General features: G+C 40.7%; 1 protein-coding gene across 9 annotated transcripts in view; it reads right to left on the bottom strand.

The window, feature by feature from the left end:
- CAMSAP2 (calmodulin regulated spectrin associated protein family member 2) overlaps positions 1 to 16,354 on the bottom strand; it is a 162,665-nt gene that overhangs the window by 16,668 nt on the left and 129,643 nt on the right. For 6 of the 9 annotated variants that reach the window (XR_006273763.1, XM_038412793.2, XM_038412792.2 and 3 more), the window contains 3 exons: positions 5,427 to 5,509; positions 4,802 to 4,871; positions 1,663 to 3,883 (listed from right to left, as the gene is read on the bottom strand). Coding sequence is in view for 8 of the 9 variants with exons in the window: in XM_038412793.2 (XP_038268721.1) it covers positions 1,663 to 3,883; positions 4,802 to 4,871; positions 5,427 to 5,509 (2,374 nt within the window). In the remaining variant the exon portion in view is untranslated. The remainder of the gene's footprint in view (positions 1 to 1,662; positions 3,884 to 4,801; positions 4,872 to 5,426; positions 5,510 to 16,354) is intronic. The other 3 variants (XM_038412796.2, XM_043490887.1, XM_043490888.1) reach the window with 1 other exon arrangement.

Here is a 16,354-nt window from a genome sequence, read left to right as displayed (position 1 = left end):
AAAGCCCTTGAAAGTCAATGGGAGTATTTTCATTAATTCAATGGGTTGTGAATCATGTCCTTAGTGCCTGTTTGCAGGATTGAGGTCCAACTGATTTATTTCTATAATAACAAAAATCTAAACATTTGCAGAAGAATACCACAAAAAAGAAATAAGAAATAACTCACTATTACTTTTTCTGACATTCTACAGGGGGTTTATATTTGTTAAATTAAAGTAAATTAAAGTCCATCTCACATTATCCCCTGCAATTACAGAAGTTAGTTTTAATTTTTGTTTTAACTTAACAATTTGCCGTAATAGAGTTTCTGTTTCTCAGTTAAAACATCAAAGATGACACTGAAGTTAGACAATGCATACAGTTAAGATGTTACAGTTGTAGACCATAATCCTATTCAGATCCAACAGCATAAACCCTTGCACACTTGCAGAGTCCCATTAGCTTCAATGAGACTCAACATGAGTGAAGGTGTCCATATTAGTGGACCATAGTACAGGACTGGTGTCTTACAATGCACTCTACACACTCACAGACTCTTAAAAAAAACCAAAAACCAAAAACAGAATAGGATTTGTAATGGGAAAGATCTTGAAGCATTTGCACAAACTGCTGCTCGTCAGATGGATGCAAATAATTCTATTTTCTTTCCAAATGGTGGATTCAGAGCAGATTAAAACAGAAGATACTAAGGTTTGCCATTATTACTCTAAGTTAGCTTGTATAGTTGTGCTATAGCAGTAACAAGCACCATCATATGAAACTCACAGGGTTCAGGAATGAACACAGGAGTTTCACTTTCAGTTAACTGTAGGCTGTGCATGTGGAGAGGATGAGAGTTTTCCAGGAGGAGCATGTGACTATGCAATACATAAAGCAACCTCTGCTGGCCAATTCAGTATATTTTGTTAGCACCATGGATTGGTTTCCAGAGGGAGACAGGGTATGCATATTGTGGATGCAGCAGTTTCAGTGATGAATGAAAAAGGGAATAAAATATGCTAAAACTGTGTTCCTGGGCCATGAGAAGGCAGTCTCAATTTGGTATCACTTTAAATATATGGTATTCAAACAGTGCAGTGCAAGATTTTGTGCACTCCAAGAAAAATTTTGAAGACTACATTCAAAACAGTAGTGGCTTTCAGCATCCAAACTGCCTTTTTAAAATGCACATTTTGATTAAAAGATTCTGCCTACACATAGGCATTTTAGTATACAATATATTCATTTTTAACGACACGTATAAAATGTGACACTTTTAAAATACGCAGAGTACTCTAAGGAGATCCGAAATCTTACATAACTGTCAGGAAGTAAAGGACATGAAAGAAATTGGTTTGTGTGGGCACTAAAGCTTGTGTTAAAAGAAAAAAGAAGTGTGCCTATATTCAATATGCTGCTTCTTTACTCCCCTCTCCCCAAATTCCCAAACATCTTTAAAACTTTATGAATTGAAAGAGGTGGTGAAAATTGCTGGCAGATACTGACAGTCCCTATGATCCCAAATCAATTAAGAGTCACAATGGCTGAGAAATCTTTTAATCACTATATGCAATTGGCCTCAATGGAAAGTGGTTATTGAAAAGTCATCTATGAAATAAAAGGCTCCCTTTGAAAAAGTAAAATGTTTCCAATAGACTCATGCATTGTTCTAGTTCACCTACCTTAAAAAAGAATCCACAACACACTTTTTGGTCATCCTCGAATTGTTCTCTATCACTCTCACCTTCATATTTCTCAATAGACACTTCAGCCTTTTCTGGTGGTTTCAAATCTGAGAGGGAAACTTCAATTAGGTTAGCTGTTTTAGGAATCAGTGTTGGCAAAACAGGTTGGCTTAGCTGATCTTCATTTGGGGTAAGACAAACAGTTTCTGTGATGGGCTGAGATAATATTTCAGAAACCTTAGATTCAAAAGGCTTGATCTCCTTTTCCTTCACTTTTTGTTCACATTCTTCCAAAGTACCTTTTTGTTGTTGTTGTTGTTGTTCTTTTGCTACATCCTCTGTAGGTTTGACTTCTTTCAAAAGATTTTTTAATTTAGGTTCAGATATACGTTCTCCATCATCTCCAAAACATACAAATGATCTAGTCTGAATGGGAACCTGACTTGGAGAAAATCTTCTCAAACGAGGAAGACTATCCACAGACCGTGGAGCAGTTAAGGTGCGATTAAAAGGTATTATTTTCAGTTCATTTGGCCGGGGAGTCCTTTGCATTTTAACAGGGAAAGAGGCATTCTTCCTATTAGAAGACTGTGGTGATTGATGAGTAGGGCGAGGAGGTTCCAAAGCAAATGGTGCAATGGGAGATGACAGTCCTGTTTGCTTCATTGAAGATTTAAGCTCTCTGATTTGTTTCTGAGGTGAAGGCTGAGGAGGTGAAATAACCCAGGCCTGCTGCTCCCTCATTTGCATCAACATCTCTTGCTGAAGGGACAGGCGTTGCATTTCCTGCTGGAGGAAATGTAGAGAAGCATTTAGCTTTTCAATAGATTTTGTATATTCTAAAATATCCCCTTCATTTAAGGTTTCTTCTGCGGGGCTTACTAAGTTCCATTGCTTTTCAGCATCCATAGGTGTATTAGGTGATTTTAACCACTTGGCCTGAGAATTTTCAGCACTTTCCTTTATTACCTCTGCAGTCTTATTAATTTGTTCAACTGGTTTTTGTGTGTCTTTTTCTTTCAATCTATTACTATCAGTGAATACTTTTTCATCTTCAGCTCCAGCTGCTTCTTCTCGAAGAGGTGATATTCCATCACCTTTCTTTTTCACTACATTAAGAAATGCTGTCCTTCCCATTTTCTGTCTCTGCTTAGTAAAAGCAGCTTCCACTTTCTTCTTCTGTGCTTCAATGGCTCGCCTCTTTTCCTCCAGCTTCATCCTAAGATGGACCATTTCTGAAGCAAGCAACTGTGTAGTGTCTCTTCCTTGAGGGAGAGGTGTTTCCTCAGGTATCTGAGTCCAAGCAACAACATGAGGAATATTCAACTCAGAGCCTTCTGGGGTAGTTTTCTGAGAACTGCTTCCACTACTTCTGCTATCTGTGTGATTCAGTTTCCTGAATTTCTGCTCTGCAAAGCTGGTCATTTTGACTCCTGAGCTTGAAGAAGCACTGCTGCCAGCTTGCGATTTGGTACTTATTGAGCTTGGACAGGGACTTAATAGCTCTCTATGGTTGCTAGCTCGTATATCATAATCCTGAAGACATTTAGGTGGGTCTTCCATGTCAGAGTCCATGCTTACAGTATAATCTCTCAAAGAAGAATCCTCATCCATAGTTTCTGGAATATCTTCTGAAGGAACATGTATTCCAGTGTCCACTTCAGTATTGTCAGTCACAGGACTTAGGGCAATTTTGGTGTCTATAATGATATCAGGATTAGGTTGATTTAGTTTAATATTTGAATTCAAGATGCTAATTTCCTGATTATGAAGAAAGAACCCATTTGTAATTTGGTCTGGCTGGATAATACTGGGAGATTTTTCAGTATCATGAATTATCTGCAAAGCTTCTTCAATGCTTGGAGTCTCAATCTGATTGCCAAAATCATCCATAACTACCCTGTTTTGCAGAGCTCCATTTGGAAGCTTGTACTGGCTTTTTTCATTGGCATTCCTTTCATTTGTGTTAAGAGATGCACTGGCCTTTGAGTCAATATGAGATACTATGTCCTTTTCTTCTTCAATATCTTGAGTTTCCTCTTCTCCATTTACTGGCTTGAAGGACAGGTTTTTCCTAATGTGTTTGGGCATGCGGTTGATATTTAGCATAAGGCCTTCATTACTAACAGATCTAGTAATTCCTCTGTTTGGAGTAGATATCTGAATACTGTTTTCATTATCAAAAGAAATGTCAAATGAAACTCCATGCATCGAAGATCTAAATGGGATTAAAATAAACAAAACTGTTAAACAATTCATATTTAATACAATAAACAAACTTACATTACTGTGAAAAAACAATCTAAAATTGTAGTACTCTATGTGTACTAATGAGATATGATTAGCTTAATTTGCTAGCATTACGAAAATACAAAACTAAATAGAATATAATATCTTATTCAGTCTCATGCTTTTATTGTTTGTTCTAATTACTTGTATTTAATTATAACCACATGTATGCTTGTATTTTCATATGAAAAATATGCTTATTCATTTTGGGTAACTTCAGAGAGAAAAAAAATATTCCTGCCAATCTGTAATACACTTAAGCCATTTTAGGAATATAGGAACTGGTCATACTGAAACACATTAGTGGTCCATCTAATCCAGCATCCTTCTTTTCTGACAGCAGCCAGTACCAGATACGTCAAAGGAAAGTAAAAGAAGCCAAACAGTGATGGTTTATACCTACAACGTAAGAGTTTATATCCCCTCTATTTTGTTCTAAAGTCCTCTCTCATCAGCCTATTCTCATTATCCATAGAAAAGTACTTTTTTTTTTTTTTTTTAAATCCTACTCCTGATCTTGATGACTTCTACTGGCACTTCAGGTATATTGTGTGCAGACAAGTATATTTAACACCACCAGTCAGAATATGAAATATTGAAGCACCCCAATGTTAACCTTTCACCAGGTTGAAAAACTGACCAATTATTCCTATGTTTTCTTTTCTATTTGCTAGTTTCTACTCAATGATATTTCTTTACCTCTCACTCTGTGACGACTTGGGTTTACTTAAAAGCCACCTGTGCAAGGCTTTTTGAAAGTCCAAATTATGTTAAATATAGTTCAGTATTATTTAGTGGCTGATCCACAGTTACATCTTAAACCAGCTTCTATGTAACGATGACTTACCTTTTCTCTTTGGGCCAAGTTCCTACATATCCATCCACATAAGACATAGACGAGGACCTTCTAATGACTCCTAATTGGAATTAAAATAGAATACAATGTAACTAAGTTACAACGTATGGAAATACTTGGAAAATCATTTAAAAATAAAATTAGTTCAGCAAATCGGTTGCTTTCATTGTTTCAAATATTTCAATTGTAAATTATCAAATTTTTGGAGGCTTTTTGATTTTTATGTAAAATGATCTTTATTTTAATGTAAACAAAAGTATGGCAAGCATATACATGAATTATATCATGTGCACACAGTACCCATCACTCAGTAAAGAGATAAAGGTAAATTTATTACTGAATACAATGTTAATTATTTTATAACTATTGAAAGCCATATTCCACTTAGAGTGGAAACCAAACTTCATAAAACATGTACAGCCAGTAATTCTTCACAAAAAACACTGTCTTGAGTGTGTGCTTATCACAAGAAGTTATAGGCCCAACGTTGTAAGCTATCCACGTGTGGATCTCCCACAGAAGTCAATGGGAGTTCTGCATCAAGATATCCTGCAAGAGTATCAACAAAACAAGATAGATAATATTTTATTCAAAAAACCCAGTACTATGCTGTTACCTGGAGCAGCTGAGCAAGGCTGATGGTGAGTATGCCTAACAGGCAGATGTTGATGAGATGGTGTAAAAGTTGGACCCTCCACACTGTAAAGCAAAACAAAGTAATAGATAGAGGCCACATTAGAAGAATGCAGCCAAACTTTGTACATTAGTACAGTACAAGAAGTAGTTTATTTCTGTGTGAGGGAATACAGCCGAATGTAATTTTGCTCTTGAAATATTATGAATTTATTAAATAAAAAAGTACAAGCATCTTAATTACCACCACTAGAGCCAAAAGAAACCTGCACAGAAATTAAAATAGAAAGCTTCTCTGTACTTTTCAAAAAATGTCTACTGAAAATGTTTGTTTATTGGTAAAACATCTGTCTTTTCACTTATTCCATGCTAATGTTCTTCTCGTCACTTTAGGTTTGATCCTGGCAACACATACCACAGCACATAATGTAAAGAAACAAAGGCAGAGGTTTCCTGCTGTCCACAGCAGACAGTGGCCTGGTCTACACTACAAACTTAGGCAAACATAAGCCATGTTAAGTTGATCTAATAATGTATGTGTCTACACTACTGAGTCCCTTCCGCCAACCTAAGTGGCCTGTAAAGTCGACTTCTGTAGTCCACCTCTGCAAAAGGTGTAGCACTTGATTCCACATCCACAGGTTGACATGGGGATTGTGTAGACACTGCATTGTGGAATTTGAATGAATTGACCTCCAGGTGTCCCACAGTGCTCCACTGTGACCGCTCTGGAGCGCACTTTCAACATCACTACACATTAGCCAGGTACACAGGAAAGAGCCGCTCCCCTGTTAAAGCCCCGGGAACTTTTGAATGTTCATTTCCCATTTGATCAGCAGGGAGAGCTCGCCAGCACAGCTGATCATGGAAACTCAAGGCAGCAAACGTGCTCCAGTATGGAGTACATAGGAGGTGGTGGATCTTATTGCTGTGTGGGGAAAAAAGTCTGTGCAGGCAGAGCTCCAATCCAGCAGAAGAAATGCTGATATCTATGCCAAGATTGTGCAGGGCATAGGGGAAAAGGGCTACACTAGGGACACACTGCAGTGCCGCATGAAAATAAAGCAGCTTTGGCAAGCGTACCAGAAGACAAGGGAGGCCCCACAGACATGCTGCTTTTATGAGGAGCTGCATATAATTCTCAGTGGTGACCCGCCACTATCCCAAAACGCTCTGTGGATACTTCCTGGGAGCCCCGGGTGGCATGTCTGTGAAGCAACAATGAGGAGGACATTGTTGAGGAAGAGGAGGAGAAACAGAAAAATGTTAAGCAGGCAAGCGGACAGCCAAGAACTGTTTTTAACTCTGGAGCCCATCCCCTCACAGGATCAGTTGGCGGTGATGCCAGGGAAGGCACCTCTGGTGAGTATACATTCCCAATCAAACTGTAGGAGTTACATACTATTATTGTTTATGTTTAATCTGAACAAAAAAGCATACTTCAAAACATTTTTCATTGTGTTGTGTCAGTTCAATAGAGCTGACATGCAATCTAATTTATTTATATAACGTCCAGGGGCGGCTCTACCAATTTTGCTGCCCCAAGCAGTTGCCGCTGGATTGCCACTGCCGCAATAGTGGTGGAGCTGCCGCCAAATTGCCACCCCGCCCGGAACAGCAGCAGAGCTGCAGCCCAAAAGCCACAGCAGCGGGAAGAGCGGCGGAGCTGCCGCCGAATTGCCGCTGCGGGACATGGATTGCTGCCCCATTTTAAATGCCGCCCCAAGCACCTGCTTGCAAAGCTGGTGCCTGGAGCCGGCCCTGATAATGTCTTATTTCCTAGGTACTATAGTGATAGGCTCTTTACAAATACCTCTATAGATTTTTGCAACTTGCTTTTTAATGTAATGTGATACAACAAAGTTTACAACTACTTTTTCATTATTTAATTAAAAAAACAAATGACTAGCAATAAGACAAAGACAACCCTGTACCGCAGGCACAATCTGCTGCTCTCATGTGATTTTTGCCTAATGTATAGTGTATACTGGCATCTAAAGAACCTTCACGAGAAGGACGTTACTGTGAGCTAATGGAAAATATGGATGAATGAATAAAGCATTTTCCATGGGTATATATGAAAATTGAATACAAATTCCTATTCGATTATTTCTGCAGATTTCTCTAAGCAGTGGATAACTGGCATAGAGGTTTATACCCTTATTTTAGATTTCAGTTAAAAAATGCCTATTCCATACTTCAATGTCTATATATTATTTTAAAAGAAAATGTCATTGGGAAAAGATCTGTAAAACATGCTGTCCATCAGAAAGAAAATCCACCTGCTTAAATCCCAATCACATCATCCACTCAGGAAAAGCCTGACAGTGGCATGAGCTATTAATTTTCTAGCATTATAAACCAAACTCCTTGGGTAGATGCCATCTATTTATTTGCTATGAAGTGCTGTGCACTATTACCATACTGTACAAAGTACTGCATTTGATGATAAAAACAAGAGACCCTACAATTAGATAATCAGTTAGTGGGCCCAAAATATTCCAACACAAAAACTATACTTAATCCTTATAGCGACAATAAAACTATTACTGCAATGATGAACCAGTACAATATGCTACCCCATATACAATATACAATATTGATGATGGTTTGTACTACAGTTCTGAATAGGTCTCAAGAAACAGATCCTATTACAAGTTCAGCATATGTGTCAAAGTATATATCTGGGGCAGCTTATAGACAATACTTAACTCTGAAGTCCTAATGATTGTAATAAAAGTAGAGCCCTTTAAGATCTGAGATCTCTAGGGGCCTTCTACAAATGGAATTCAAAAGTCTGTCTTAGAGCTTCCAATCTATCCTCTTCACTCTGGAAGCCAAAATCATCTACACAGACAGATTCTCTTTTTATCCAATGTGAGGAATTCTGTTTGGTGTAACAAAGGTGCTTATGTCATTGAAGGACTCTGTCAGAGCGGAAATAAATCCCTTATGAAGGGCTTCAACTCTGTTTTTTATAACTGCAAGCTATACACTTCCTTCTCTTGTACTATTGATTCAGTTTTAAGCTAACATTTTCTTTAAAATATAATGTAAATACAGTTGCCTCCATAAAAGCTAAATACTTTAAATATAAGTGAAGCCATTTGCTGTCTTTTATGGAACTTATAAAGGACATCCCTGACCAGGGCTCCAATTCTTATCTCACTTATAATGGATATACACTGGTGTAGCCCCATTGTCTTTAGGGGAATAGCTCCTGACTTACATCAGTGTGAAAGGAGAATCAGGCCCTACCTAATGGTAGTAAGAAATATCATTCCCTGCTTGACAGGTGTGGTGTTTAGATGCTGCTTGTAATTATTAGAACTGGGAGCACTGGCTGTAGGGAGTCTGAAAGGACAGGAAACAGGAAGGAGGGGGGAGGAGTTGAGGTGGCCGAGTGAGAGCTACCGAGGGTCCAGCAGCAGCTTGGTAAAGAGGTTTCCACTTTAAAAATAAAGTCCTGTTGAAGTTTGTTAGTACCTTGCCTGGTTGCTACAACATTTTGGCGACGAGGATGGATCTTCTGCCTCTGAACCCACCTGTACCCTTTCTGCAAAGCCCAGGTGAGCCTCCAATTGTTTTTACTGCCTGGATCCATATGTTTGAGACTTATCTGCTTGCAATCATTGCTACAGAGATTTCTGAAGTAAGAAAGCATGCTCTGCTAATCCACTGCTTGGAGCAGAAAGGCCGTGTATATTTTACACTTTTCCCCTTGCAGATGATAAATATGAGACTGCACTCACTGCGTTAAATAACTTTTTTGTGCCAAAAATTAATGTAGTAGCTAATCGCTACAGATTTTGCCAGTGTGAGCAGAAAACGGGAGACTATAATGCAGTAAACTGCTTCCTTGAGGAGTCTGATTGTAACTTGTGACTTTGGGAATATGGCAGATGAGATGATTAGAGACCAGCTCATTGAGAAAACAATCATGCTTCGTGTAAGAGAACGCTTACTTCTAGAACTACAACTTACACTAGAAAAAGCAATAACCATTGCTACTCAGATTGAGTGAGCTACAGCTGAAACCAAAATAATGAGCATGGATACAGGAGGCACAGTCCAGGCTGTGACTCCTTTGTAGAAAAGTTCACTATCACTGCAGACAAATGATTACAAGAGGAAAACTACCGAATCAGCAAATTAAAAATACAGTAAAAGCATGCTTTCGCTGTGGATCCCCACAACACCTTGCAAGCTATACAGGAAGTCCGGCAAAAGTAGCTCAGTGCAATTATTGCAAAAAGATTGGGCATTTTGCTAAAGTATGAACTAGCTGCTGCAACAATCAACAAGTGCATGCAGTTACAATACCAGACGTTACTGTGCTAAGCTTGGACAAAATCACTACTGCACATATTCCAGAACAAATAAAGTGCACGGTAAACGATTCCGCCATACCCTCTGACAAATCACACTCTATTCAGCTAATGTTGGACACTGGCTCAGCATTATCTATACTACCTGATTCCATCTATTTACATTACTTTAAAGATGTGCCTCTCACTGAATCCAAACTTCTCTTGGTTTGCTATTTGAAAAACCATAGTCAAGTACATGGCTGCCTGCCAACAATAGTTACTTTTGGTGATTGCTGTGTAACTGCAGAGTTCTACATTGTCCACAAAGGCACTCCTATCCTTGGCAGAAATTTATTGGCTGCTTTAAATCTCAGGGTAATTAATGGATGAATTGATCTTCCACAGCAAAGCACTCTTGTGGTACACACACCAGTTTCAGCTGGAACCCAACACCAGGTTGAGGAGAAACTCGGTTGTGCTTATGGGCTTCTGCATAAAGTTAAAATGCAGAATAATGTGATGCCTGTACGACAGAAGTTACGATGCTTACCATTTTCAGTCACGGAAGTTGTTTCAGAGGAACTTAGAAAACTTGTTCAAAAGGACATTATTGAAGAGACTGACTCCTCGGAATGGGTTTCACCTATAGTAGTGACGCAGAAGAAGGGTAGAGGCATTCACCTTTGTGTGGACTTAAGGGAGCCAAATAAAGCTATTGTGATTGACAGCCATCCTCTTTCTCACATAGAAGAAGTATTTGCAGAACTCCGTGGAGCAAAGATGCTTTCTACTCTTGATTTGCAGACCGCATACTACGAGGTTATGTTGCATGAAGACAGCAGAGATCTCACAGCATTTATTACACATGAGGGACTATTTCATTTTAAACGTGTTCCATACGGTCTCACATCTGCCCAAAGTGCCTTCCAAAAATGATGTAATTGATTCTGAAGAATCACCATGGAGTTCAGTGCTATCTGGATGATATTATCGTGTTTGGAAATACTTCTGAGGAGCATGACAGTAACCTGCAGTCTGTACTAAACTGCATCAACAAAGCAGGCCTCAAGCTCAATAGGTCCAAATGCAAATTTAGACAAAGTGAACTCTCCTTTCTGGGGCATACAATTTCACAGGCTGGATTAAAACCTGATTCAGATCATATCCTGGCAATTTTGAATGCTCCTCCTGCAACAGATTTGCAAACCTTCTGTTTCTTCTTGGGTCTTACCTCCTGGTATGCAAAATTCATTCCCAATTATGCTTCCGTCATTGAACCATTACAAGAATTACTATGGAGAAGTTCACCCTTAGTGTGGACAAGGGATGCACAAGCTAGTTTCAAAACGGTGAAAGATTTGATTGTACATAGTTCAGTACTTGCACTATTCAGTCCTGCATTGTCCACAATTGTAACTACTGATGCTTCTGATTGTGGACTTGAGGCTTTCCTCACACAACTTCATAAGGACAACACAGAGAGGACTGTTGCATTTGCTTCAAGGACACTAAGTAATGCTGAAAGAAAATATTCTACAGTTGAAAAAGAAGCACTTGGTTGTTTCTGGGCTACTGAAAAATGGAGAACTTACCTGTGGGGCTGCACGTTCAAGTTGCGCACAGACCACGGTCCTTTGACGACGTTGCTCACCACGAAAGGACTGGGAAGAGCAGGATATCGTATTGCTAGATGGTCTGCAAGATACTCTCTTTCAATTATGAACTGGAATATAAGCCAGGAAACCAAAATGTGATAGCTGATTGCCTTTCTCGCCTGCCTTTGCCGTCATCAGATGGTCCACCGGAGGATGAGGATGCAGTAGTTGCGCTTATTACAAGCACTCTTACTGCAGTTACAAAAGAATTTCAAGCTGCTTGTTCAGCATGTCCAATTCAACAAAAATTATGGGAATTTCTGACAAAGAGATGACCCAGTAACCCTAAAAACCTTGACCCAGTTTTGCTGCCTTATTTTAGAGTTCAGGATGAACTTTCTTTGCTGATAGCTGTGTGCTCTGAGGTACACAACGGCTACTTGTGCCAGAAGAATTACAGTCAAAACTCATACACCTGGCACACGATGCTCATCAAGGAATTGTCAGAGTCAGAACCAAACAACGACTATAGGATCTATATTGGAGGCCAGGGATGGACTCTGAAACTGAAGCACTCATAGTCCTGTGTCACTTGCCTAATGCATGATAAGACAGCAATGACATGTACCCCTCAATTACAGCCTGTTCCTCTTCCTGAATCTGCATGGGAAAAAGTGGTGATTGACATTGTAGGACCCTTTGATACTGCTCCAAGTGACTGCTGTTATGCCATCACTTTAATAGACTATTTCAGTAAATGGCCTGAGGTAGTGTTCACATCGCAAATCTCTTCTGCTATAGTAATTAAATTCCTTTCTTCAGTTTTTAGCAGGGAAGGTAACTCCAAAGAACTGGTTTCAGATAATGGTAATCAATTTACTTCCCTGGATTTTGAAACTTTTCTAGCAGAGAGAAACATTTTACACAGAAGGTCATCCCTATATTACCCTCAAGCCAATGGGGAAATCGAACGGTTTAACAGAAGTTTGAAAGAGAGTTTGCAAACGCCTGAACTGGAAGGACAATTGTGGATACCCTTCACTACTGATTTCTTGCAAGCATACCAGGCTACAAGACATGCCACAACGCAAAGATCACCCGCAGAGTTACTGCATGGGAAACAGATGAATGCTAAACTGAACATTGCTGGATTGTTAAAGGCATGACCTGATGCCCCAACCGAGGATGATGTGAGAAAAACAGTTGAATAGAACCAAGCAAAGTATACGGCTTTCACAGACAAGCGGCGGGGTGCTAAGGAACCAAAGTTTGAGTGTGGTTCCTTTGTTAGAATACGAAAACCTGGAATTTTATGCAAAGGGGACCATAAATTCACAGCTCCTCTTAAAATGATAGAGAAGAAGGGACCTTACATCTATTGACTTTCTGATGGGCAGGTATGGAATGCTTCTTATCTTGCATCTGCCTATGCACCAAGAGGAGATTATGCCAACACCCAGTCTGCATTAGATGACTTCTCTCTAGTATCAACACACCAAGACATTGTACTGGAACCGGGGCTTGAGAGATGGCCTGTCAGACCCAGATGACCACCTGTCTGGACTAGAGACTACGTTATGTAGTATCTACAGTGTTTTCAGTGTCATATTTCTTCCAACAGTATAGTGTCTTGTTTCATATTTGTTCCTGTGGTTAGAACAACAATGTTTATTTTAATTGGGAGAGTTTCTTAAGAGAGGAGGGAATGTGGTGTTTAGATGCTGCTTGTAATTATCAGAACTGGGAGCACTGGCTGTTGGGAGTCTGAAAAGACAGGAAACAGGAAAGCGGGGAGAGGAGTAGAGGAGGCTGAGTGAGAGCTACCGAGGGTCCAGCAGCAGCTTGGTAAAGAGGTTTCCATTTTAAAAATAAAGTCCTGTTGAAGTTTGTTAGTACCTTGCCTGGTTGCTACAACAACAGGTTTCTCTATTCTATCACTCAGAAGAGACTGAACATGATTAACCAGGTTAGCTAAATAAAAAGAATATGACCAATAGCCAATTACAATGCTAATTTTATCTTCCTTCTGTGCCCCGAAGTCATAATCAATAAACCTATTGCCCATATTGAAATGTGACTGTCATACAACACATGTTCCACTTCTGTTCAACTGAAGGCCTTCTCTGGCTCCATCAAACAAAAGATTAAGCAGAGATAAGGTAAACTTCTCCACAATCTCTGTTGCACTGTGAGCAAGAAAACAAAATGAAAAGAAGACATACACTGACTCCACAACTGTAACTCAATTTAAGTGGGAGACTAAAATCAAAATGAATTTAAAGTTTTTAATTAGAGCTGTCAAGCGATTAAAAAAATTAATCATGATTAATCATGCTGTTAAACAATAGAATACCATTTATTTTATATATTTTTCAATGTTTACTACATTTTCATAGAATCATAGAATCATAGAATATCAGGGTTGGAAGGGACCCCAGAAGGTCATCTAGTCCAACCCCCTGCTCAAAGCAGGACCAAGTCCCAGTTAAATCATCCCAGCCAGGGCTTTGTCAAGCCTGACCTTAAAAACCTCTAAGGAAGGAGATTCTACCACCTCCCTAGGTAACGCATTCCAGTGTTTCACCACCCTCTTAGTGAAAAAGTTTTTCCTAATATCCAATCTAAACCTCCCCCATTGCAACTTGAGACCATTACTCCTCGTTCTGTCATCTGCTACCATTGAGAACAGTCTAGAGCCATCCTCTTTGAAACCCCCTTTCAGGTAGTTGAAAGCAGCTATCAAATCCCCCCTCATTCTTCTCTTCTGCAGACTAAACAATCCCAGCTCCCTCAGCCTCTCCTCATAAGTCATGTGCTCTAGACCCCTAATCATTTTCGTTGCCCTTCGTTGTACTCTTTCCAATTTATCCACATCCTTCCTGTAGTGTGGGGCCCAAAACTGGACACAGTACTCCAGATGAGGCCTCACCAGTGTCGAATAGAGGGGAACGATCACGTCCCTCGATCTGCTCGCTATGCCCCTACTTATACATCCCAAAATGCCATTGGCCTTCTTGGCAACAAGGGCACACTGCTGACTCATATCCAGCTTCTCGTCCACTGTCACCCCTAGGTCCTTTTCCGCAGAACTGCTGCCGAGCCATTCGGTCCCTAGTCTGTAGCGGTGCATTGGATTCTTCCATCCTAAGTGCAGGACCCTGCACTTATCCTTATTGAACCTCATTAGATTTCTTTTGGCCCAATCCTCCAATTTGTCTAGGTCCTTCTGTATCCTATCCCTCCCCTCCAGCGTATCTACCACTCCTCCCAGTTTAGTATCATCCGCAAATTTGCTGAGAGTGCAATCCACACCATCCTCCAGATCATTTATGAAGATATTGAACAAAACGGGCCCCAGGACCGACCCCTGGGGCACTCCACTTGACACCGGCTGCCAACTAGACATGGAGCCATTGATCACTACCCGTTGAGCCCGACAATCTAGCCAGCTTTCTACCCACCTTATAGTGCATTCATCCAGCCCATACTTCCTTAACTTGCTGACAAGAATGCTGTGGGAGACCGTGTCAAAAGCTTTGCTAAAGTCAAGAAACAATACATCCACTGCTTTCCCTTCATCCACAGAACCAGTAATCTCATCATAAAAGGCGATTAGATTAGTCAGGCATGACCTTCCCTTGGTGAATCCATGCTGACTGTTCCTGATCACTTTCCTCTCCTCTAAGTGCTTCAGGATTGATTCTTTGAGGACCTGCTCCATGATTTTTCCAGGGACTGAGGTGAGGCTGACCGGCCTGTAGTTCCCAGGATCCTCCTTCTTCCCTTTTTTAAAGATGGGCACTACATTAGCCTTTTTCCAGTCATCCGGGACTTCCCCCGTTCGCCACGAGTTTTCAAAGATAATGGCCAAGGGCTCTGCAATCACAGCCGCCAATTCCTTCAGCACTCTCGGATGCAATTCGTCCGGCCCCATGGACTTGTGCACGTCCAGCTTTTCTAAATAGTCCCTAACCACCTCTATCTCTACAGAGGGCTGGCCATCTCTTCCCCATTTTGTGTTGCCCAGCATAGCAGTCTGGGAGCTGACCTTGTTAGTGAAAACAGAAGCAAAAAAAGCATTGAGTACATTAGCTTTTTCCACATCCTCTGTCACTAGCTTGCCTCCCTCATTCAGTAAGGGGCCCACACTTTCCTTGGCTTTCTTCTTGTTGCCAACATACCTGAAGAAACCCTTCTTGTTACTCTTGACATCTCTTGCTAGCTGCAGCTCCAGGTGCGATTTGGCCCTCCTGATATCTTTCCTACATGCCCGAGCAATATTTTTATACTCTTCCCTGGTCATATGTCCAACCTTCCACTTCTTGTAAGCTTCTTTTTTATGTTTAAGATCCGCTAGGATTTCACCATTAAGCCAAGCTGGTCGCCTGCCATATTTACTATTCTTTCGACTCATCGGGATGGTTTGTCCCTGTAACCTCAACAGGGATTCCTTGAAATACAGCCAGCACTCCTGGACTCCCTTCCCTTTCATGTTAGTCCCCCAGGGGATCCTGGCCATCTGTTCCCTGAGGGAGTCAAAGTCTGCTTTCCTGAAGTCCAGGGTCCGTATCCTGCTGCTTACCTTTCTTCCCTGCGTCAGGATCCTGAACTCAACCAACTCATGGTCACTGCCTCCCAGATTCCCATCCACTTTTGCTTCCCCCACTAATTCTACCCGGTTTGTGAGCAGCAGGTCAAGAAAAGCGCTCCCCCTAGTTGGCTCCCCTAGCACTTGCACCAGGAAATTGTCCCCTACGCTTTCCAAAAACTTCCTGGATTGTCTATGCACCGCTGTATTGCTCTCCCAGCAGATATCAGGAAAATTAAAGTCACCCATGAGAATCAGGGCATGCGATCTAGTAGCTTCCGTGAGTTGCCGGAAGAAAGCCTCATCCACCTCATCCCCCTGGTCCGGTGGTCTATAGCAGACTCCCACCATGACATCACTCTTGTTGCACACACTTCTAAACTTAACCCAGAGACACTCAGGTTTTTCCACAGTTTCG

The sequence above is a fragment of the Dermochelys coriacea genome, chromosome 8 (genome assembly GCF_009764565.3).
Source record: "Dermochelys coriacea isolate rDerCor1 chromosome 8, rDerCor1.pri.v4, whole genome shotgun sequence".
NCBI classification, from domain to species: domain Eukaryota; kingdom Metazoa; phylum Chordata; order Testudines; family Dermochelyidae; genus Dermochelys; species Dermochelys coriacea.
Note: the sequence above shows the minus strand (reverse complement) of the source record. Positions and strands in the feature narration are given on the sequence as shown.